Here is a 26587-nt window from a genome sequence, read left to right as displayed (position 1 = left end):
TTTCGTTTTTTCCTAGTTCAAAATTTCGTTTTACTTGTTTTCACAACACAAGGATCTGGAAGAGTTGTTATATGTGGTATATGTGTGGAATTTGCCAATGAAACGGTCTGTTACGGCGAGTTCTTGAAGTTCCGTGGTAAACCACTAGAAATGTCAGCGCCGATTGATTAATCAATGCCTGATGTCATAGGGTCAAAAGCCGCTCATATAACCCTTGACCCAACCTCCCACTACAACCGGTCAGATCTTCATGTAGTGGAGGCCATCGAAAGTATAAAAAAAAACGAAGAATAAATATAGATCTGTGTTTTAATCAGATAGATAGATTGGATGTATTCAAGTGTTTTGCAGCATTAAGGTGTAGCCAGGCAACAACCTTTTTTTCTGACAGAGCATACTTGATATCAAAAAAAGGCTAGAAGTAGAATATGAAAATTATCACCTAGTATTATTCTGAAACACAGACCTGCCAAGTCTCATGGCATTTCCTTAAATTGAAAAAAAACAAAGCTAACAGTCATAATTTCACAATTTTTTAAATTCCACTCTTGATTGGATTAGACCATGGACCTTATAATAAGGTCCATGATTAGACTGCCACTGTATCTTCTCCATCTTTCTTCAGTTGGGCTTCCAGATAGATTTCATTTTTGCTGTGTAGATATATACTATATTTATAGATCTGATACATAGAGCAAACCTTCATCCTTTTATCCTGCCCAAGATTCATGGATCTCATTAATAGCTATATACCTTGATTTATGTCTTAATCTAATTAGACCTGGGACCCTATTCACTATAACTTACACTAAAATATACTAAGAATTCGGTCTTTTCTTTGGCCAAGAACTAAAATCTGTTCTAGAATTTAAACTCTCAACCAATGAAATGGCTCCATACTTAAAATATTTTAGTTGAAGTTTTTGTGAATTTGGCCCCATATTTTTTTAATTGTATGCACTATACATAGTATTAGCTTGAAGCATAATTAGTTTGATAAAACTTTGTATTCTTTTTTACCTTTTTCACATTTGTTATTATTAATATTAATCACATTCCTTATATCAAATTGTATTTTTTTTTTTTAAAATGAGTCGCAGTATGAAAAGCTTAGGTGTTGGATAAGACTTATAAATTCAAGTTTTTATATTTGATTCACAGGTTTAAGGTATTTGGGTTTTAATTCATCGATAAATTCCATAATTGCTTTGCTTAGCTATTGACTTTGGTGGCTAATCTGTCAAATCATAGTTTGTCGAGTAGTGGTTTACAAATCCACCATAATCGACCCTTCGTAAAGACTGATATGAATACTGCCACACATGAAAATAAATTCAAGTTTTTATATTTGATTCACAGGTTTAAGGTATTTGGGTTTTAATTCATCGATAAATTCCTTAATTGCTTTGCTTAGCTATTGACTTTGGTGGCTAAGCTGTCAAATCATAGTTTGTCGAGTAGTGGTTTACAAATCCACCATAATCGACCCTTCGTAAAGACTGATATGAATACTGCCACACATGAAAATAGTAAGTTGCAAGTATAATAGTGGTCGGTGCACTGATCTGGCTATGCATATGATTTCTAGAACACTTGATACCACATTGAGTTAACAAATATTTGTTGTACTATGGCATTATTGCACAACTTCCAAAAATTGATAAAGAAAAAAGGGGGGTGCACATCGAGTGAAAAAGACAATAAATAGACATTCATTAACTGGAAGAGATAGTGTTCGGTTTCCATTTTTCAAGAGTTTTTTTTTTTTTTTAAATTTGGACCATCAAAAGTGTACTATATTCACTTGTAATGTATATGATGGGTTGCCCTCCTTCCCCTCTCAATAGAGATGGGGCAGTGGATGTACCATAGATACATTTATTTCAGTTATTAATGAAGGTTTATGTACACGCTGATTTGATGTCTATAAGCAACATGTAAACTGATTATGTAGAATTCAAGTAGTTCAGATGTCTTGCCTCAACACATATTGTGATATAAAATAATATAGCTTTTATTAGCACTATTTAAATGATGGTTCAACCATAAATTAAACATATAAAAGTATATACAAGGAATTTGTTTTTTATGCTTCCCATCGTTTGTCCACACGCAGACCCCTTTGGAGAGTTTACAAACCTTCAAGGATCCACCATTCAGATTTCCCTTTTTAAGTGCGACAAATCTTTGACCAACCCAAACATGGGCCATTCTGATCAAATCCACAGCAAGGTGATCACCATTCCTATTAATGCTATTCTGGTTCACAAAGCTTTCTCAAGACTTAAGAATTTACTCAAGATTGTTTGCCTTTAATATCCCTTTATGAAACTTTTGTTTTAATGTATCAAATAAGAAACTGCAAATTTTTGTTTTTCTGGATCTCAAAGATATTTCTCAAAAACAGTGATTGAAAGTTGAGTAAATTCTTAAGTCTGAGAATGCTTTGTGAACTTGGGGGTCTGATATCAAATGCTGCAATTCATACCCTCTTGAATTAATACAATGGTACATTCAGGTGTCAACCTATCCTTTTCAGCAGAACTGTAGTAGGTGTACTGACCCCATTAGCTTTACAAGACACATTTTATACCCCACGCTTTTATTAGCACGTGGGATTTGACTTTATAGAAAGAGTGAAGTAACAATTTTTCAAAGACCCAATATTGTCTTAAGGACGAAAGTCTTACACATTTTCGTGCACTCCAATGTGTTTCAGGGACCTAGGCATCTCGTACCATCCTAAGATCTAGACACTGTCCTTGCAAGGCCTTCTGTCCAGCACCACTAACAATGGGAAAACGCGCTGGAAAATGCTGAGGAACTTTCTCGGTCAACAACAGGAGCAAACTTAAGACCTGGTTAGCGAGCCAGCATCTTCCCTCACTAAGCCACCACGGCTCCCTACTGTAACTTAAAAGGATTCTGAGTTGCAAACTGAATCGTAGGATAGTTTAATGGTGTCACTGAAACTTGGTATGCAGTATGCACCCTATTGAAATCCACAATCATCCTTGCAAGGTTACCCTTCAAAAAGCTGGTGGTGGGTAACGTCAACACAGTTTCACATTTTTCATCGATCCATCAACACAAAAATAAAATTTGATCCATTTCTTTATTACATAATATACACATTCGAATAAAATAAAATCTGTTAATCTACCAATAAAAGTTGTGTCTAATAAACTTCTACCATTGTCCTACCATGTTCTTGTCCTATAAAATTAAATACAAGAAATAAGTTACTCACAATATCATTCGCTAAATGAAATTGTGTTAAATTTCCTACTTTTTTTGTGGGTGGCCGAATGGTTAATGGCGCACGTTTGATCACAAGGTATTTCATTGAGTCAAGTGGCATGGTTTCGATTTCCCTCCTGTACGCGACAAGCAGTAGGGCAGCCTGTCCAACCTTGCAGGTTTTCTGCAGGGTCCTCTAGTTTCCTTCCTACTGCTAAAGACCCCCACGAGCAAGCAACTTCTTTAAGTAAAATATTGAACCATGTTAGTCCCAAAATGACCTAGTTTGTGTTGAGTAGACTTTAAACCCAATTTCTCTCTCTCCTACTTGTCTGCATCAACTGGGCTAATGAAGAAAGGCATTCACCATGCAATGTGCTATGAGGGAAAATTTTGCCCGCACAATGATATTTACACGTCTACATTCACAGGACCTGGTTTAGCATCTATTTGAACACCACTGACCAGGTGAAGCCACTTGGCTAACACTAGGATTGAACCCACGACTCCTTGTTAGTAAGCCAGTATCTTTAATCACTGAGCCACAATGGCTCCCAGTAATTCAGTGGCATTGCATTGTTGCCACCGAGTTCTGCTGGACCTGATAACTGATGGAGTTGAGAAGAATTGTTATAAACAGTGAAAATTAGTAGCTGATGGGGAGTTTTTCTTTAGGTCTCTACAGAATGTTTTGTAATCTGATATATTTGACAGTCACTTGTTTTCAGCTTATTGAGCCACATCTCAATAACCTATCCCACAATTTTGTACTAAATCTGATTTGAAAATCGTTGATAAAAACTAGCAGCCAAATTACCAAAATACCGCATGAGAGAGAAATGGGGTTTGATGTCCACTAGACACAAATTCGCTTGCGCATAGGGTTCTGTAGCAGCTTAAGGAAACCGGAGGGCCCAGAGAAAACCCATGAGATTGGACAGGCGACCCTACTCCTTTTCACATACAACCGGGGAATCGAAAAACACGCCAGTTGACTCAATGACAGACCTTACGATACAACGCGCACAACATGCAGCCATGTTGACAAGCAAACTGTGCCTATAGTAGAAACTCAGAATTACCAATGCCAGATACACTGGTTGACCTTCTCAATTTAATTTGGTTATGTTAATTGAATCTAGAATCTATAACTTATTTCCCCAGGATCATTTGATATATATTTTTGTAGATTCAGATCAAGTGGTGGGTTGATAAAACCATCACTTCTGTAAACCTAATTAAAGCATAAAAATTACCTGTAAAAAAAAAAATCTGATCTAATTGCTTATTTAACAATATAAATCCTACTTCACACATCGTCCAATTACCAGTTCCATTAATTAACATCACCTGAAATGATATAATCCCACATAGCCCCGGCCACACAACCACCTGACATCCCACACCCGCTGAAAATTACACATGGGAGGTTGAAGTAGAATTATGAGGATTTTTGGGGGATGAGTCGGTGACGGAATATTTTGGCTGAAGCAGAATCTTATCTGGTTTAAATTTTTGATGTCAAATTTAGATTGAAGTAGAATATATCATTAGCCCTTATTACGAAGATAGCAACGGAAGTAGCAACAGATGAAATATTTTGAAAATTCTCATACTTTTTTGTGTGAAATCTTTCATGAAAATGCCAAACAGTTGATTTTTAAATTCTAGAATTAATGCCAAACAGTCAATTGTTAATTTCCAGAATTAATGCCGAACAGTCGATTGTTAATTTCCAGAATTAATGCCAAACAGTCGATTGTTAATTTCCAGAATTAATGCCAAACAGTCGATTGTTAATTTCCAGAATTAATTCTTGTGCATGGAAAAGAAAACAAGAAATTTTGACCTAGGTAGGAAGATACAACTGGAGTAAATTAAATGAAGGAGAACCCATCCACCACAAAGTTGACATTTCCAATGTCTAGTCTATACCATTGCTCATGTCAACCATTGTGTAATCTTCACCCAACTCTTTCTTCTTTCTCTTCTATTTTCATTTTTCTCACTTCAATTTTCATTTTTCGGACTTGCAATTTTCATTTTTCTGACTTCAATTTCATATTTCGAACTTCAATATCATTTTTCCGACTTCAATTTTCATTCGTCCCACCCAAAATTTTCATTCTTCAAAACCAATTGAATATTCTACGCATTTCTTCAATTCTATGTCATATCTTCAATATGTCATAATTTCTCTTCGAGTTTCGTTTCCAAATAACTTCATTTTTCTTTCTTCAATACCTTTAATAAGTAATTCAAGAAAAACAGGATTAACTTAAGAACGGATATACTTGATTTGTTTTATTCGGAGATGTTAAAACTACAAACACAAAAAAACAATGGTAGGATGGAATTACGACGATGTGTTTACAATCAATTTAAAATATAATCTTAATTTTACACAGGCAAATATTATCAACATCTACTTTAACATTTTTGAATTGTCAATTTCTCTCTTAAAGTTTCTTTATATATGACAGATTTTCTATTTTAATTACAGTCTGCTTGTAGTACTGTTTTAATTACTAGTCATAAAGAGGCTAAATCTCCATTCCTTGGAACCTTAAAACGGACGAAATTGGGTCCAAAAGCAGATATTAATTTAATATCAAAGTATAAGCTTATGATGCGAGCCGTCCACATGGAATGGCAGTTATTGGCATCTGGTTAGTCCAATCTACATCGCGAGTACGGCTTGACATTTAACATTTTTCAAGAGCATATAGTATACACTAAACAATGTCACAGACTGATCTTAACTTTCATTGTGTCTGAAATATTGGATATCAGGAACCCACATTTTTATGGCAAGATAACAGCATCAATATTGATTGAAATGGACCGATGTTAAATTCTAATTCATGTTTTAATGTTGAAGATTATGGATGATAATAATAATAATAGAGATTTAGCTACTTTACGTAAATGCCAGTGTTGTCAAATTAAATACACACTGCAACAAATGTTGTTGACGGAAACTAAAGAGGTAAACTTAACAATACAAAATTAAAGCGTTCCAAACTTCAAGCTAGTATTTTATCTATGATATTTCAATCGATGAACAATATTTATCTTTGACGATTGTATGAAATCATTAAAACATTAGTACATAATATCAGTTTTTAAATTACGTGTACTTGTGTTCTAACAACATGAAACATTTGGTGACAATAATATATGATACTTAATATTTGAAACAGTTAAATGGAGACTGGAGAATTTGAATACAATTTACTTTTAAATGTAGTGACAATATACATGCAAACTGAACTAGGAAAATTCTTGAAATCATGAAATTCAAATCTTAACTATTCTACAGCTTTCCTATTCCCCAAATCACATTTAGTAGAAACAGAAATTGGGTATAATCCAGCATCAAATTTAATAACAATAGACATAATCCCTTTTAGGTATTTCAATAAGACTTTAATCTGTTTTAGGTATTCCAATAAGACTTTTGTGTGAAAACACTCAATAAGAAAGCCGTAGATTTTGTGAATTTTAAAATCTAGATTTTAAGATTTGTCTAAATCCTATTTGAGAATTTTACACAAACCTGACATTTATTATCAATAAATTTAAAATGAACAGAATCTTATAATAAATGTAATAGAAAGCGATTTTGTAAAATGACTAAAATTTTTAAACTGGAATTACAGCACTCCTCAATATCGACCTGGTAACAGAAAAAAAAGTAACAAAAATAATACATTGTAAAAAAACCCTGATTTTATATGATTAAAATTCAAGAATCAAATCTAACTACCAATCATTATTGTACCCATTTTAGGAACTTTCAAAGCATGAAGGTGTTGAAAAAAAAATAGAAATAGTTAAGTCCCGATGCACCATTTTAGCACTATAGGAATCACTTGCTAACTATAATATTGTGTAAAATGAATCGGTAATATGAATATCGGTTCAATTCTGTCTACAAAGATATGTGGAATAAAAATTTCATCAATGTACGGTGGCACCTTCCCTACGTAATAAGCTCGTCACCATTTTGATGTCCTCGAAAATTTTCAATATGATAAAATATGAATCTTTAATTGGAATATCAGTTCAATTCCAATCAGTATTTACGAAGATATGTGGAACTGAAATTTCATTGATCTGGGTGGCTTTCCCTATATAATAAGCCTGTTGCCATTTTGATGTCCTTGAAAATTTATTGGTAAGCCCGTTTTAAATCCGATTGAATCCAAGCCTGGGCCCTTATTCACGAAAACTTGAACTAAGTTACAACCGAAATTTTAAGAAATACTGCAACTTCATTGGATATATGCAAATTGATTTTACTGGTCAGCCAATCGAATTGCAGTATTTCTTAAAATTTCGATTGTATCTTAGTTTAAGTTTTCGTGAATAAGGGCCAAGGACATTATCTTGTGTCAGTATATTGATTTCAAATAATCAATCTGAGCACATATTAGCCTGGATTAAGCAGTGAGAAATTTGATATTTTGGTGAAAAATGCAAATGGTGCATCGTTACTTTAAGCTTTAAGAAATTGGCAAAAAATGTAGCAATGTCACAACTTCATCATAAAAGCTTAAATTAATTGATTATAGATGCATACAATTTATATAATTCAAGACAGCTATGGTATGAAGTAATTAAAATAGATTTAATCTACTGTGCTTATCTATTTTTGCGGAAATAAAACGAGGTTTAACTTTAAAGCACCAACTGGGCTTATGAAGACAGACTACGCCAAGCTGTGTGCCACAAAGGAAATTTGCCCGGACAGTTTACATGCTACCAATCGTATACATGAGATCTTCGTTTTTATTCTTGTCAGAGCGTTTTCTTTGCCAGATATTCTGTTCTGCACCACTGACAAGAGGGAAACGATGGCTGGAAAATCCTTGTAACTTTCTTAGCCAACACTAGGACTGAACCAGTGACCTCCTGTTTAAATAGTCACAGTGGCCTTATTCACGAAAACTTAAACTAAAATATTTTAAGAATGTAGGCTTTTCATTGGCTTAGAACTAAAATTTTCAACCAGATTTTAATCATCAACCAATGAAAAGGCTGATCTTCAAAATATTTCAGTTCAAATTTTCATGAATAAGACATAAGTGCCATACTAAGTGGGTTACCTGCTTAGCATGTTGATGTATAAAAACTAGAATTGAATAACATTGACTGTGCAATAGATTTTGTTATATTAAAGATCCTTGGAACGTGAGAATAAAACAAGAGGTAAGCCTAATGTATGATGTTCTATTGGACAGAAGATAAATTACTTACGTGGTGAATAAGATCGGGATCGAGATCTAGAACGTCGTCTGTATGGTGAGGGTGATCGCCCTCGGTGACTTTTGTTATGTGGTGACGGTGAGCGATATCGTCTGAAAATAGAAAGTTAAACAAAATATAATTAAGTTTTATTGCGGACAAGTTTTCTATTGATAAAGATCTTGTGGTTTTTTATAGACCTACCATCTATCTACTTCTATTTAATTAATTTCCATTCCAAACAAAATTAAATCTTGAAGCCCCCAAAAAATACATAGATATTTTGAAGCCCACTTTTAAAAAAAATAAATGAACATTTGTAGAAACTTACGGTTCTGTGGGTTTTCCGAGGTAAATACCCGGGGTAGGAGTATGAGCTCTGTGTGTTATAGAATAATCAACTCTAATTCTTCGTCCATCAATCTCAACACCATTACATCTTTCTTTAGCCTGTTATAACAACAAAAAACATAAAATAGAGAACGTAACAGGATTTAAAGTCCGTTAAAAAAAACAAACCCAAGTCAGTTCAAGACTAGTATGTGATGTATTTTATTTCAAAACATGAAACCAATGATTCAACTTACAATTTATTGTTTTGATTATGGAATTTTCATAACAGCAAAGATTTTCCCTGAGGTCCACTGACCACACCCACAGGAGTTAACCTCTGTCTATCATTATTCGATAAGCTTTACGCCCTTTAAACTCACCTCAATAGCATCATCAACTTTCTTAAAATATATGAAAGAGAAGCCTCGAGATCTTCCACTCTAAAAGAAAAAAATATATAAAAAATATTAATAAATACTAACAAAATGTCAGCAATTAAAGTGGTCTTTAAGAATTCCTGGTATATCTTTTTGTTAGACCGGACACAAACTAGGTCATATCGGGATTAACATATGGTTGAATTTTATTTCAACATTTTGCTTGCGCATAGGGGTCTTTAGCAGTGGGAGGAAACCGGGGGACCTGGAGAAAACCACGAGGTTGGACAGACGACCCTACTCCTCGTCACCTACAACCAGGGAATCAAAACCACGCCAGTTGACCCAATGACAGACCTTATGATAGAGCGTGCACGTGCTAACCTTTCGGCCACCCAATTGGCTGACATGTATGAAAAAGAGAGCTTATTACCATATTTGTCTGAGACACATAAAGATAGCAGAGACACATCAATAGAAACTAATGTAAATTTAAAACGTTAGAATTGATCGCTTTTAATAATTCCCAAAAGACTATATTCTGAAACTCTATAATTAAACTTCATTCTGACAAATATTCAACATTTTAGGGTAAATAACATTCATTTCGACCCAAGGACATCTCGGGCACATGGAATTCTGAAATAAATAAAATCAATCATTTCCAAATAATTATATTATGATATATATATACCTGTCTGTCATAAACTATTTGAACTTGTTCCACTGTACCATATCTACTAAATACTTCTCTTAATTCACGTTCCTGGGTATATAAACTCAAACCAAATACTCCTAATGTAGCTGTTGGCTCAGGATCATCCTAAAATATATTACATACATTATAGTTTATGACATGTTCAGTTGAAATATTTAAATATATATTAGACCAAATAGAAGGCTATTTATTATCTATATATACAACTGGCTGTAGTTTTTTCTTTGATGTGCATAGCAGTTATATCTCATATCAACCTGTCATGTCGTTGATATATTCGGTTCATATCAACCGCTGATGATGTTGATGATGGAAATACAAAGAACACAGAAATAAATTTTTAATCTTTTGACAAGTAAATTTTTTTATTGACCGTTTGTAGCATTCAGCAACGAAATAGACAGCGTACTTATCAGCAGATCAGTTATCCAAGTCAAAGATATCTTTCTTTTCGTCCACATTTCGATTATTTCTCCACACACTCTAAAACTTGAAAGTATTTATAGCCCAAGAGTTCCTTTGTAAAGTATTTTTGGGTACAGTCCACTTAACACAGTCTGTCAAATCCTTCTCAGAACATACCAAAAACCTTCACGGTTCACTGTCAGAAATTCAGAATTATCGGAAGAGACTGCCTTTTGATCCAAATTTTCTCCAGTCTTTGACTAGCAGCAGATCCTCTTCGGAATTTGCATTTACTTCTATTCCACCGTCAATCTTTTGGCTAAAAAGAATTGATTATTCGTCTGATAACGTATTACTATCCATTTTGTTTTTGCTTTCAATTCAATTGCACTTATATCCTCTCCAAAATTGCGACAGAATAAACAATGCATTCACATGATTAATTCGGTAAACTTCGTTATTTGGGGAAACTATCCAGCAATTATCGAATCATTGTTGACTTTTAATGGAAGAGTCCATTTAATTTAAGGGTGATTAAAACTATGACGTTGTATATGTCGAATATAAACCTTCTCTGCCTCGGATTGATATGATAGAGAAAACTTGGGCTTCGCCCACGTGTTCTCTATCATATCAACCTCGGGTAGGTTAATATCCTATACATAACCAATGATTAAACAATATGGCGTGGAGCTTGGTAATGCTAAGAGGATACTTGTCGAAACATCATGGTTTTAGAAGGGATTCTATTAATACAACAATTATTACTGTAAGTCTTGAGAGTCCTTTGTCACAACCACACCCAATACTGGAATGAAATAGGGTAAAGTCTTGCTTTCTTCACAAACGTGGCTAATGAAGAGAAGCATATGTCAAGCAGTGTAGGGGGAAATTTTGCCTGGATTACCAACTTGTTTTTGTCCAATCCAAAAGCTAGACATTTTTTCAAAGTGGGCATGTCATCCCACATCTGACTAGGGGGAAATCTGACTGGATATTGCTATGGAGTTCTCTCTGCCAACACCAGTGACATATGCTCACTGAAATCTGTCTGATAATGGAAACTGCGGTAGTAAGACGATGTTGTATGTATTTATTTCAACACCTGTGTTTTATGTGAAACCTAAAACAAAACTTTCTACTTTAACTTAACTGTGGCACATGTTGTTCATAAAATACAATATTTCCATACTATTCTACTTACTCTATTTCCTTCGTGTCTACGTCTGTTAGACATCGGTGAGTGACTTCGGCCTTTTGATCTCCTTTCATACCTGTCATTTCTTCTGTATCGTTTTGGTGATCTAGATCGGCTATAATGTTAGAATACCACAATGTACAAAAATTACACATTCTCTACACAGAGAACTATCTACTTTAAATATGATAATTATTCATGTATCTTTTTAAAAATTTATTACGTACTTTAGTAAAAACAACTTTCAGTAATTAATTATACATCTAATATTTCATTCCAGTGATAAATTGGCCACAAATTATTTTATTGGATACATTGTCTTACCTTCTGCTTCGACTACTTAAAAAAAACAACAAAAAAAAACCAATTAAATATATCAAATTATATCAAGATTTCATATAGAAACATTCATATAAATTAAAGTTATCTATATTGAAATAGATGTTCTAGTTCAAGATATAGCTCAAATTGAAACAAAATGTACAGTTATTTCATCATATTGTATAGAGAGAGAGAAATGGGGTTTAACATCGACTCGACACAAACTAGGTCATATTGGGACTAACACATGGTTCCATTTTATTTCAATAATTCGCCTGCGTGTAGGGGTCTTTAGCAGTGGGAGGAAGCCGGAGAAAACCCACAATGTTGGACAGGCGACTCTACTCCTTGTCAAGTACAATCGGGAAATCGAAACCCCGCCAGTTGACTCAATGACAGACCGTATGAATCATATTGTATACAGTGCATAATTGGAAGATCATCACTCAATACACATCAGAGGAAGATTGTCACCAAGATAAACATTTTACATACATAAGCACAAAATAGATGTTTCGGTTGGTTTTGCCAAAAATTATGTTTACGCCAAATTACAACTATTAACGGAAGAACATCTGTCTTCTGACGATGATCACATGCTAGCAGAATGTCGACAGTCATGGAAAATGTGGAGTACTGTAGCTGTACAGAAAACATTTATTCCTTTAGCAACTCAATCTACCAGAAATAGTTAGATATAACTTCAAGTTTGGAATGGTGCCATATTAGATACTATTTATTTTCTGACAACCAAATTTAATTCATACAAATTAAAGTCAATTGATGATTTAAAACGGAAACTTACTGTCTTCTTCTTGACCTATGTTTTGGGGGTGGTGTCCTTGATCGTGATCTCGAGTATCTTCTACTTCTAGATCTAGATCTAAATATAAAATAATATTTAATGTTTTAAGGCATAAACATTTCTTCAAACATAATCTGAGAATAAACAATTTTATTATTAAGAACGGATATTTTGATGAAGCTGTAATCAATTTACGTTTATTTCTAATACTATGAATAAATTTATAGGTTATTAATGTACCTTGAGTTTGAGTATCTGTGTCTATAACTACTTCGACGAGGTGAACGAGACCTTGATCGGGATACACTTGGTGACTTTGACCTCGGGGATCCATCACTGTCCGACTTTTTAGCATCAGATCTTGCAGGAGAACCGTTCTGAAATAAAATGGTAGAACATCAAAGAAGAATGCATGGTCAAATATGTTGGTAATTAATGATGTATTTTTATTATTACATGTACCGGTATCAGTAAAGTAGATGATGCAATACCTCCATTCAACCAATCCACTCTGGTCGCTAGTAGGGTGCCCCACCATAACAATCTAAATATTACTGCATCTGAATATGAGCTGAACCTTGATCTAGATATTTTTCTTTGACTTGCAAGTAGATTTTATTGTAAGTTTCATTTTGAATTATTTTTTTTTATGATCTCAGCTATTACTTAAAGACTTCTTTCATGCTGGCTGATATTTGTAGATAATTGACATCGATATAAATGAATATCATTGGATGGAATAAATAACTATTTTTACATATTTGTGGATTATATGTCAGAGGGAGAGAAATTCTACGTTAAGTGTGTCCTTTTCATTTCACTATATTTGTAGACATTGCAATGTTAAATTAATGTAAATAAATATCACTGATTGGTAATGAATAACAGTACTACATAAACCATTTGGAATTTTGTTTGGCCATTTTGACCAAAATGCTTTGTTGAATTATTTTTTTATTGCATAGGCTTTGCAGTAAACAATAAGCGTCCAGATCAAAGTTGTAAAAACAATAAACTATTCAAAATAAAACTGTGCTTTGTGATAAACCCTTTTTATCGAAATATTGCAATACTTTTTGTCAAGTATCGCAATATATTGCCCCATCCACTGATAAGGGGAAACCACACTAGAAAATCCTGAGGAACTTGCTCGGCAAACAGCGGGAGTGAACCTGTGACCTCCTGGTTAGCAAGCAGACATCTGACTGAGCCATAACCTTTCTCAGCTTAAACCCGAATACATTTTAGCAAATAAACACGTAAAGCCAATTCTTTTTCTACATAACTACGATTCCCATCTTGATTTAAAGGAATGGAAAACAATCTATTTTAAAAAAAAAAGGCTTTATTCATTATTTGCCAATGAATGGACAGTACAATCTGAAAGGACACCAACATGGCCATCATCATGATCATGTTGTTGCTCGTCAAGCTGTTGTTCAGTCACACTCACTGACTCAGTGCTGCTTGCAGTAAGAATTATTGTTGTTGAAGATTTTGTCTTACTCAGTGGTTTTAATCTTAAACCCCTAACCCTGAAATTATAGGTTTTAATCTTAAATACCTGATCCTAACCCTAATCTAATCCTAAAATGTAAAAGTGATGGAAATAGAAATAGAAAAGGGAGTTACCGGAGTATGATAGTATGATGTAAGGATCAAATATCGCCGAATTATAAATATTCAAGCTTACAAATAAAGCTTACATTTTTTTTCCTATTGAAAGATTGCTTTTATGAATAAGATCTAGGCTAAGTGAAGACAGGGTAGGGTAGTTAGTGTATTTAGAGTAAATAATCTACAGCGTCTAGGCTAATCAATAACAAACAATGGCCGACAATAAACTGAAACAAACAAAACTAAAGAGCGCGAAAAAAATCCCGTCACCACAATATTATTCTCTACACTCAACCTAATATTTTGTTAGTATGCGTGGATTTCTACTACATACTTCACTCATTTTGATTTGTTTGTCGTTGACAGTTGGTTGCTTTCTTGAAGAACAATGCAAAGAAAATCCTCTTCCAGAACTTTTCCAACGTTTTACAAATGGCTTCCAGCTCTCTACTCTCGATGCAATTGGGTTTAGTGACTTCTAAAGCGCAGTGTAACTTCGATCATCACGACTGATTTTCGAAAGAAATAAATAGGGTGCAATAAATACTGGATAATGAAAGCAACCACGGACTGGCGGGTTGGAGAGTATGGTAACATGCAAATTACGAAATTATAACCACGAAAAGAAACGAATTATTAAGTCCAATCAGCCATGCTTGATGGGGTGCCAGAAGTCAATGAAAGTTGAATGAACTAAAAGAAATGGAAGAGAAGATCAAATGGTTGACATTTTAAAATGTTTTCTTTTTATTAATCTAAGTATCTAACATGTTGTCAATCGCTCTTATTACAAAATAAATAAAAGTAGATAAATGAAATACTAATAGGCAACTCACCAGACTAGTTAGCGAGCTGTCATAAATACATGTATAACTAATTTTGCCAGGTGTAATAATGGGCCCTAATGATAATAATATTTAATAATAATAACTTTAATTCAAAGGGTTGAAACAGGAGGCCTGTCTTACATTTTGCCCCCTATAAAAAGAAATACAGGAGTTGATAAAGAGTAAAAGGTAACAATAAAATATGAAGAAAGTAGATCATCCATATAGATCAATTTATTAATTTATAGTTATACTAACACTAGTAACAGGGTCCAGGGTGATTTTATATGAAGTTTTGAGTCACCTGCCCCCTGCACGATTTCCCCTTGTGAGTCTGGCAAGGAACAGTATCTAGTCATTAGGATTGGTGAAAAAAACGTGGTCCCATGTACATGTTAAATAACCCTTGACAGTTAAAATTGGAATTCATTTACTGTTCAGACAAAATTTCCCTGAAAGCACACATTGTATGGCATTTGCCAGTCTTCATTAGCTGGGTTGGTGCAGAAAGGTATGAATTAAACCCCATATCATTCATTCATTCATTCCAATTTTCCAGTATAAGATCGCCTGAAATTTTACCCTATATAGTGCTATGTTTTATTTGTGGTGGATCTGTTTATTATTTATGATTTTTCAGACAGTAGACCTAGATAACCTAGATAGGGACCTCCCATAGTCTCTACTGTGTACGCCTACAATCAATTGAGGATTTGTTGCAGGATGGAGGGAGGACGAAAAAAGCAACATCCTGTATGTGCATGCTCATAAAAGAACCCTTGACAGTTGGAATTCGATATAAGAATAGGCAGTAGCTCTGCTGTCCAGGAAACATTTTCCTTATAGCACACTGTATGATGTATGCCTGTCTTCATTAGCCCAGTCAGTGCAGAAAAGTAAATTGTAACATGGACGGCAAATCTTCCTTTGTTCTTTTCATTGAATAAGCAGATTGTTTTCCCTCTAGTCGATTGGGTGGAGCTTAACTGTGCAATAACTAGACATGTTCAATGTTATTGCATTCTTTTGCTGGTTTACACTAGTTTTAGTAGAAATCATATAGAGAAGTGGGGTCGGTTTTCTCTGCAATAACAACAAGCATGTTGAGTAGGTGTCAATGTTACAAGACATTTATAGCACGCTTCATTTGTTAATAGGTTTAACATCTCGGCCTACGGCCTCGATGTTTAAACCTGTTAACTCATGAAAGCCGTGCTATAAATATAACATGTTAAACTCCATTTCATTTCACTTTTTATTGTGTATGGTTTGAATGAATGTTTATTCTCGGTTGTATTTAAACAGTGTCATTTTATTTTCAGGAAAGAGCCAATCAATGGATTCAATACATTTTTTACCGAAGAAAGTTATAGACGTATGGTAAAGGAGGAGACATTTGAGAGCAAATTGTTGTCGAGTATAAATGCCCTCAAATTAAAGTCGGCAGCATTATTGGAAGCATCAAATAATGAAGAAGAAAACACACAGAATAAATTTCAAGAAGAGAAAGATGAAGAATATTATTTGCCAAATAAAGATATGCTTACACATAGAAAGTAAGCAATTTAAGACTGTTTCTGTATTTTTTCTCATTGTTCCCCGAAAGAGGCATTATTCGAGATTTAGAGAATGAGTTAGTCATTCTTGCTATAAAATAATAAATGTTCAAAAATAGATAATGAGTATATTGAAAATTTTGGTCAAATTACTGTATTCTGTGTCAAACTATCTTTGATTACTTTCATCATATTTCAGACAGCGGATGCAAATAGATATATTACTTTTAATCCAAATAAGACTTTTAATATATAAGAATAGAAAGCTGTGTATTGTCCATGTTCCTGAAACAACGACTGTGAGTTTTATAACATCTAGACGTTGCTAGATTGCTTTACAATTCCCAAACTTATAGCTACGTTATTTCCATTTACTGCATACATGTGAACAGTAGCGTCTAATCAGAGGTTGTGACACAAACACGCTCAAATCACGTGAAGGCTTTGATAAGATGTACGTAGTTAAAGCGGATCAAACCTTCTACTGAAGATGTGTATTGTTAGGCCTTTTATCGGCAGTATCTGTAGTGATTTCATGCATTTTCAGAAAACTTCAGTGTATCTGATCGTATAAGCTTTTAACACAGATATGGTGCGCATTGCCTAATACACTCCATATCCAAGCCATCCGATGATCTAGAGAGTTGATATTGATCTTGTAGAAATGGTGTCCACTTGACCACAGGATTTCTTTTTTTTTTACAGAGCTGGTTTACAACAGAAATCCTCATTATCTAAATTTGAACAACGGAAATACATCGATCTCTTTCTCAAGTTACGGCACAAAACATATCAAGTTGGTCAAAATCTGTCAAATGTTGAAAAAAAAGAATTGGCTGATTTTGAGGTAATATTTTTATATTGGCAGGTTTGTATCTTACAAGAGAAATAAAGCCCTAGACTGGCATGAGGTCAGACTTAATCTTTCTGGAACACCTGATACCACTTTACACTCTCTGTGGGAGAGATGATGTCCTGTAACAGATTCAAATAGTTCACATTTTATTTTCATCTTAATCTCTGACACAAATTACGATACATCTAATGACATTTAGAAATGGTTGATTCTTCAGTTAAATGTGACTCTCATATCATGAGCTACTGAAATTCATTGTCCAATACCAACAATTTCACCCCAAATTTTATTTGGCAATCATTTTTTCAAGGACATTTTTATCCGATTTCAATGAAACTTGAAATATAGGTTTATCACCCTAAGATCTTGGTTCCTTTCGATATTGGCATCTATCGGACCGTAACTTCATGGATTATGGCCCCTGATTGTTGAAAATCACGTTTTTGGCTTGTGAACACTGTAGAGGTCACAATTTTTATCCGATTTTGTTGAAACTTTCGATATTCGCGCTTACCGGACCGTAACTTCCTGAATTATGGCCCCTGATTGTATGCAAAAACGCGTTTTTTCGCTTGTGGACCCTATAGAGGTCATAATTTTTATCCGATTTAAAAAAACGTGTTCATATATCACTGTTACACCCTAAGGACGGCTGAGTTCGAATTTCGTGAAAATCGGCCCAAAACTGACAGACAAAATGGCCGCCCCTCGTTCTCAAATTGCGTAAAAATATGGTATATCAAGGTTGTGGACCCTATAAAGGTCACAATTTTTATCCGATTTTGTTAAAACTTGAAATGTAAATTTATAACCCAAAGATCTTGGTTCATTTCGATATTTGCGCATATCGAATTGTAATTTCCTGAATTATGGCCCTTGATTGTAGGAAAAATCACTTTCGTTTTAGCTTGTTTTCTATCCATCTCTCGAAAATGTGGGCGTATCCTGCCTGGCAGCCGCTGGTTCATCCCATCTGAACAACTATATATTGTCCCTTGCCAGGCCCTCTATTCTGCACCAATGACAAGGTGGAACCATGCCAGAAAATCCCGATGAACTTTCTCAGCAAACGCATGGATCGAACAGGTTAGCGGACCTGTCTTACTCACTCAGCCACCTGACTCAAATGTCAAGGGATCCTATACGTGGACACCAATGTGTACACGGGACCACGGTTTTCCGTGCCATCCGAACAACTACACATTGTCCCTCTGTCCTGAACACGGAACCTCCAGGTTAGTAAGCCAACATCTTACTCACTGAGTCACCTCTATTATAGGCCCTACAGATCAGAGTAACAACAGAACAGTCTCAGTTTTTAAACAATTTGAGAGAAGTCTCCAACAACCAGGGTGTCTACACGTTTTTATCACCAGCCGGTCGAAGATATTTTCAGGTGAAATATTTTATTATTCTCATTCCATACTGTTTCTTACCAATTGCTGGGATTTAACCTCTTCCTTTTCTGCACCATCTGAGGGGTGTGGATGGCTGAATCGTTAGTGTGTGTGCGCTGTATCATAAAGTATGTCATTGAGTCAGCTGGCGTGGTTTCGATTCCATGGTTGTATGTGACAAGGAGTAGGGGTGCCTGTCCAATCTTGTAGGTTTTCTCTTCGTCCTCCGGTTTCCTCCCACTGCTAAAGACCCCTTATTGAAATAAATTTAAGCAATATGTTAGTCCCGAAATGACCTAGTTTGTGTCAAGTGGATGATAAACCCCATGTCTCTCTCTCTCTATGCACCATCTGGGTGAATGAAAGTCAGAAGGTGCCTTGCACTGTGCTATGAGTAGAATTTCCCGCTGACAGTGAAGTTTCCACCAATTCTTCATCAACCTCCAGCTGCCAAGGATTCTTTTACGTGCACACTGTGTATGCTACATGTTTTTTAGTCCTATCCAAATAACTAGATGCTATTCTTTCCCAGGCCCTCTGTACTGCAAGCGAATTATTGAAATATAAAATTAAACCATAGGTTAGTCCTGAAATTAGCTAGTTTGTGTTGAGTGGGATTAAACCGCATTTCTACCCCCTCTTGCATTGTTTATTAAAAGAATGAACATGATGGTGGAAAACAGCTTGATTAACATGGAGATTTTTGATTATCTGTGAGATGTACTGTTTGTTCCATGTTTTGTTGGGGAACAGACAGCATCTGATAATAATTACTGTTGTTTCATATACAGGAAAGACAACACGAAAAACTGAAAATAGTAGAAGAATTACCTAGACACTATATCAACATCAATAAGACGTTACCTTTAGCAATACAAGTTAATATTGATACACCACCACCAACACTTCAGTTTGTAAAGACATTAGCAGAACTGGTATGTAAAATAAAGTAAAATCATATCGTAGGTTAGACTTGGATGCCCAGTTCTCTTAATTGAGAAATGTTTCCCTTCATTTGTATTAAAGATACATTAGTTAAGAGTTTAATAAAGAGTTGGTCATTCTTGCTATAATAATTCAAAAATAGATGATAAAAAAGAAAATATTGAAAATTTCAGCCAAATTACTTTATTCTGAGCCAAATTATCACTGTTTATTGTTTTGACAAGATGTGTGCATAGTGGTAACTAGCGCACTGGTATATTCGCGATTTAGCCTCACTTTCCCATTTTTAAATTACATTTTTAAATGGCGAACCGTTTTAATCTAGTTAAAATCTCGAGTATCCGATGCCATCGAGAGTTGATTATGGTCTTGTTTTGTTAATTAATGTCTAATTAATAATTTAGATAACATTTCAGGCCTAAAGAAAGACCTGCAATAGACAGATTTAGCTCTTGCATAATGTATGTTTAATAAAGTTCGACTGTATTACTCGTATTATCAAATGTGTGTGACATTGTAAATGAAAAGTGGTTTAACATGCTGCGACTAGGCTAATGAAGATTGACAGTGTGCAACAAGGGAAACTTTTCCCAGACATTGGCATTATGGCCTACTCTTATATCAAATTCCAACTGCAAAAGGATCTTTCATATGCACGCCAATGTGTACAAGGGACCTTTGTTTTTCATCACATCTAAATGACTAGACAGCTTCCCCAATCAACCCCTCCTTCCTGAATCACTGACAGGGGAAACCACAAAATAAAGATGAACTTTCACAGCCACAACTGGAAGCGAAACCACGACCTCGAGGCTAGCGAGTCAGCGTCTTACTCTCTTAGCCACCGATGCTCCCTCCTGAAATTGTGAGCACAGGGAAGCTTATTTGATCGATTATGGTACAGCACTATATTGACCCACAATACATTAATGAATATTTCAATACCTGTAATTTTGCAGGGTTCAGCTCCAAAAATAACTCTACCTACTTTAATAGTGAATGAGAAAAAAATGATTCCAATGGAGTATGATAAAATAGCAGCACAATATCCACCAGTACATATTCAAAAAGTTGAAGGAAAATTCAATCACGAGGTAGGTAAAGGATTTTAGAAATTAGACATGGAAATGAAATATGGTTTAAAGGGTTACATTTTTCAACCCTAACTAATTAAGATGGGTGTACACTTTGTGATGTGTTATGAGAGAAATTTTGCCCAGGCAGTGGCACTAGTTCCTGCTCTTGTTTCCATTCCCAACTGTCTGTAACATGCTACAACAATCTGATTAAAATACAGATCTATATTTCGTTTTTTTTTGGTTTTTTCGATGGCCTACACTACATGGAGATCTGACCGGTTGTAGTATAAGGTCACATCAGACATTGATTAATCGATCAGCGTTGACGTTTCTAGTGGTTTACCCATAGTTCCGTGCATTGCATTCCAAGAAGTCGCTGTAACAGATGGTTTCATTGGCCAATCCCTCACAGGTTATATAACAACTCTTCCAGATCCTAGTGTAGTACAGACAAAACGAAATTTCAAACTATAAAAATCAAAACAAAATAGGATCTGCGTTTTAATCAGATTGGCGCTGCCAATGATATTCACTAGGTCTTGAGTTTTTGCTTCATGCAAGCGCCATACCCACTGAGCCACAAATGCTCGGAAATTTGATTGACAGTCTATTTGAAGTCACTAACGGCTTAGAGCAGGAATTTCTGAAACACATCTTGACGTGGCAATGGAGCGGACATTAAAACTGAACAGAAGTTAAAGAGTTTACCCAGGTTGATTTTTTGTTTTTTATTTTCTAGGTTTGCAGTAAAGACAGTAATTGTGAGGTTTTAGCGTGTAAAACATTCAGTCATATTGTTGTGTGTACCAGTGTGTTACGATGTCTAGTTAATAACCACGCCCCAGACTTTAGTCGTACCTGGGAAATACCCTTCACTGTTAAAGTACATGACGTGGAATGTAAGAAACGTTTTCTTTTCTTTAGACAAGCACAAGATTGGCAGGATTCATCTTTGAAAAGATTTGAAAATTCACAAGATTGGCAGGATTCATCTCAAGATATAGATTGGTAGAACTGATCTGGGCTAACACAGTTCTATTCCACTAATGCCGGCTTAAAACAAATGCTTCTCTGGGGGTTAAGGGAAGCCACAGTGGTTAATGCCCCCATCAGACTGGGGTGGCATCCTTACTGTGCTGTTGGACTGTACGGTGATCAGAAAATGCACAAGATCCTTGGCAATTGTGAACACAACGCGAGAAAATGTCCCAAAAAATTACAAACTTGAAAAAAAGCAGCGTTCTTACAGCTTTCCAGGTCAGATCACAGAACCTTGGCATTTGTTTTGAACATGCTCAAAACAAACGCCATGAGTTGGCGACCATGGAGACCACACCACGATATCTGGCGTTTCCACCACGCTTATGGCGATATTGACGTGTTCGAGGCCATTTTCTGTCACTGTAACTGCACAGTAAGTACGCCAACCCGGTCAGACGGGGGTATAAGTCTACGACTCTCTAGCTGTGGAGGTCGTAGGTTGGCTACCAGTGTTGGCCGAGAAAGTTAATTTGGATTTTGCAAAGTAGTTTCCCCCAGTCAGTGGTGCAGGACGCTGCTGCCTATGCTTATTTTGAATTCCAAGGGTCTGGGGTTCTTGCCAATTTGTACATAGGACTTTGGTTTTTCATCCCGTCCAAATGACTAGACACTGTCATGCACCACTAACTAGTGGTAAGTGTTTTGGCCAACACTGGGATGAATGTTATATGAGAAAGCCTTGCCTTGAGCAGGCCTGGAAACAACGATTTTAGATGTACCTGACAAAATGTCAGTCACTAATGAAATAATACCTGACATTTTCAGCTTAGGGCCGGACATGTATTAATAATATCAATAAAAAAGACAAATCAGTGCCAGACAAAATGACAGGCACCAGAGGTTTAGTGCCTGACAAACCCTGAATCTGTGCCTGACATTGTCTGACAGGTGCCTTATTTATCAGGCTTGGGCCCTTGAGGACATGTTGATGTATTTGATTAGGTTTTATTTTTTCATTTCAGATCAAGGAAAGATTGTTAAACAAAAAGTGGTGTATTTCGATAAACCTTTACCACAAAAAAACTTGACTATGCGTGATAAAAATACATTGCATCATAAATATGCGCTTAGAGCATTCCTTGCCAAAGTTAATCGAAAAAATATCAATTTGCCGAAAGAACCCCTAAAACACACCATGCCAACAACATGTGTGAAATCAAAAGTAGGTGACAATTCTAAAACGTCTAAGGTTGACGATGATGACCTTTTTGGTGATACGTGTATGGACGATGTCGAAACTTTTGGAGGCGATGTATCTCCTGTAAATAAGAGCTCCAAAGAGTTAACAGATTTCTCGCAAAAGAAGAAATGTACACCTCCAAAGCCTGTTGGTCCTCGAAAAACTTCAAAAGGGGATAATGATTTTTTCAGTGATACGAATATTGATGACATTGAGACATTTGGAGATTCTGTAAAACCTGAAAATTTAAAACTGAGAGTTTCAACCCGATCTAAAACTAAATGCGAGCAGACGAAAGGTACAAAGACTCCCCCTGAACCACCTCCTTCAACGTCTGGAAGTACGAGCAATAAATCAAACACACTAGATGTTGAAGAACTGAATAAAGATTTGTTCGGATCTGAAAGTGAAACAGACACAAGAAGTGTGATGGGTGAAAGAAGTCCCATTGATAAAGCAGACACAGTAAGTAAGGGAGGTAATTCAGATATAACAAACATTAAAAATACAGAACTGATAGAGAATGTAGAAAAATCACAAGATAAGATACCGGAGATAGGATTGAAATCTGAACATTGGAAAGAAACATCAGAAAGCCAGACACCAGGCGTTACGGAGGATGACGCTGGAAAAAACTTAGACAAGAAATTACCAGTTGACGAATCAAGTCTTTCTGAATTGTCTGATATTGAGCCACACACTGTAGATGGTAGAGAAATTAAGATCGGTGTTGAGTCTAAAATAAAGTCACATATTGATACTGTGTCCGATGCACCTATGACATCTGGATGTGATTCGGAAATGGATAATTTAATAATTGATGCACCAGCATGTGACAAACCAAGGAAAATAGTCCCAAATATGGACGATACAGATTCATCCGACACAGATGCTAATTTGGTTATCGATATTGATGAATCCAATCAAAAAATTCTTAAAAAACGTAAAGTGGAGGAAATATTCTCACCCAATGAAAGCATGGATGAAAATTTTATTTGTAATCCGTCCCCAATCCGAGTGATCAACTTGACTAAAAAAGATAGAAATGTACCGAACAGAAATAATAGTGCAATTTTCAAACAAAAATGGAGGTTGCGACGGCTGTCTTCAGGTGGTGAGACAAGTACGCCTTTAAACGGTAATGTTGTTAGATTGCGCAGTGGGCGATTAATCAATTCAGACGCAAGTGCGGATGAAAGGTCTTCTGTGGGAACTACGAGTCAGTCGGATTCTGAAAGTGTCTTCACTCCCCCTAAAAAGCCACGCAAAATGGAGGAAATATGTTCCCCTGACGTCATTACACCAGACGATGGTAGTGAATTTCCTGTAAAAGTTATCCCCCTTGATCCTCAGGAATACGGTCAAATCATCATGTTGAAGAATAAGCCAAAGAGGAAAAGATGCGTACGCAGGTCGTCAGTAGAGAAAGAGACTCCACGAATATTAAGATCACGTAATAGAAGTATTAGTACAGAATCAGGTGATAATGATGGGAGTGATAGTGTTGTCTCTGACGAGGGGTCGTTAGATTCTGTTGTTAAACAGAGGAGAAGATCAGCTAGGTTTGTTGGTTAATTTAAATCTGTTATAATCTACTTTACATGTGTGTTTTAAATGTGCTTAATATTTCTGATTGGAATAAAGACATCTAATCTATTCTTGAATGGCATCTAGCAATTGAAATACATAATAAATGCAAAAAGATAATATTTGAAGTTTTCACAAGATGTGGCAAATATTGTTTATTACCGTAGCAACCTTACTTATTGATCGAGACTCAGCCTCGCTTCTCCATTTTTAAATTAAATCATTAAATGGCGATTGCATTTCAATCCGTTTAAATCTCTGACATCCAGCAGTCTAAAGAGTTGATTATGGTCTTGTCATGTGAATAAATGTCTAAATAATTTATATAACATTTGAAGCCAAAATAAAAACCTGAAATAGGCAGATTTAGCCCTTGAATAATGCATCTTTAATGAAAATGTCAGGTTTTTTATGAAAAATAAAACGGTTTCTAAGAACCAGAATATTATTTTTATATGGCCTGAATATATTATAGATTACAGACGTCAATTAAGGAGGAGACAACACCAGTTATCAATGAGCAGAAATCAATCGCTAAAAATAGAAACAGAAAAGAAAAACCGGAAATTGTCAATGTCCCAAGCATGGAACAATGTGACATTAAAACTGAAGAATTACCTACTAAAAGAAAACGTGGACGTCCAAGAAAGAAACGTGTAGAAAACTGGTATGTTGTGGTCTTTTTATCTTTCTGTTGTCAGTCTTGTTAATTTTGATGTAAATATTAGATACATGTTGCTGACAAGAATTGCAGGATTTTTCAACAGTTGTCACATGTCAGATTTGGCATCTACAGGACTAAAAAGGAGAATGTGACTAGTTGTTTAGATGGAACAAAAAAAAAAACAGCCTATGTAGAAACTTGTAGTTAATGAGAAAGAAAAATGGGGTTTAATGTCCACTCGACACAAACTAGGTCATTTTGGGGATAACATTTATTTATTTCGACAATTCTGTTGTGCGTGTGGGTCTTTAGCAGTGGAAGGAAACCCAGAGAAAACCCATGAGGTTAGACAGGCGCCTCTACTCCTTGTCACGTACATGCGGGGAATCGAAACCACACCACTTGACTCAATGACCATTCGCCCCCCACCCCCCATGATATATTATCACCCAAATTAAATACCATACTGTTCCCTTTCTTGTCCATTTATATTTGTCAGTAATGTTTAAGATATGTTTAAAATACTGCCATATTTGTCAATAATGTTTTAGACACGGTTAAAATATGTCCATAATTATCGCCTGTATTTCTGTTATTTTATGTCCATTATTTCAAAATGCCCTATATTGAATGTTCTTTTTTTTAACCCAAACACTAACATTCATGGTATTTCTTTGGGGTTTTTGTAGTGAATCTATTACTGCAGACGTTGAACTAAATTTAATAGAAAATATCAGTACTGATGTCAAACCAGATGTAGCAGACGGACAGGAAATGGAAACCATGACGACAGGTACAATAATCAACAGGCATGATGAAATGCAAAATGATGTACCAACAGAAACAAAACCAGTGAAAAACTCAATTTCAGTTGAAACCAACGATTCCCAAGGGAATTCAACATTAGCAGACAGGATGAGTGTAAACTTGAAATCAGAAACTAGAAAAAACAACCCACTGTTTGTATTAGATAAAGTTGAAGAGAAATCAAGAATGGGTGAAAAAGTTCTAGAACAAAACAAGGAAAGACAACCCATATTACTCGATAAAACCACTGCCAAGTCCAAGGAAAGGAAATCTCATGTTATGGCAGCTGATTCAGAGAAGACAGATAAAAACGCACAGATATCGAAAGATAAAACAACTGTTGATATACCTGGAGATCAACAACAAACACAAAGTAGGTTCTAG

At 35.4% G+C, this 26587-nt stretch overlaps 2 protein-coding genes across 3 annotated transcripts; one reads left to right on the top strand and one right to left on the bottom strand.

Annotated features, from left to right (window-relative positions):
• Window positions 1-3096: 3096 nt before the first annotated feature.
• On the bottom strand, window positions 3097-14754 carry LOC126808002 (transformer-2 protein homolog alpha). Of its 2 annotated transcripts, XR_007674249.2 has the most exons (11): window positions 14599-14754; window positions 12888-13024; window positions 12648-12725; window positions 11846-11860; window positions 11528-11636; window positions 9895-10023; window positions 9204-9263; window positions 8822-8940; window positions 8503-8603; window positions 4497-5484; window positions 3097-3216 (listed from the first exon to the last, which is right to left on the bottom strand). XR_007674249.2 is itself a non-coding variant. In XM_050533028.2 (9 exons), exons 1-9 carry the CDS (start codon window positions 14605-14607, stop codon window positions 8495-8497), a joined length of 765 nt encoding a protein of 254 aa, XP_050388985.1. In that variant the 5' UTR covers window positions 14608-14754. The 2 variants fall into 2 exon arrangements, 1 of the variants encoding a protein (XP_050388985.1); XM_050533028.2 differs by lacking the exons at window positions 3097-3216; window positions 4497-5484 and having other exon boundaries at window positions 8495-8603.
• An 86-nt stretch (window positions 14755-14840) lies between these two features.
• LOC126832659 (uncharacterized) lies at window positions 14841-26587 on the top strand. The gene is made up of 10 exons (XM_050563521.1): window positions 14841-14986; window positions 16414-16647; window positions 17353-17494; window positions 18783-18899; window positions 19692-19835; window positions 20805-20939; window positions 21664-21823; window positions 22928-24707; window positions 25208-25399; window positions 26086-26587. The coding sequence occupies exons 1-10, from the start codon at window positions 14967-14969 to the stop codon at window positions 26585-26587; spliced, it is 3426 nt and encodes a 1141-aa protein (XP_050419478.1). The 5' UTR covers window positions 14841-14966.

This window comes from Patella vulgata, chromosome 9 (genome assembly GCF_932274485.2).
Source record: "Patella vulgata chromosome 9, xgPatVulg1.2, whole genome shotgun sequence".
In the NCBI taxonomy this organism is placed as follows: Eukaryota; Metazoa; Mollusca; class Gastropoda; family Patellidae; genus Patella; species Patella vulgata.
The sequence above is the reverse complement of the archived record's forward strand: the minus strand, read 5'-3'. Positions and strand labels throughout refer to the sequence as shown.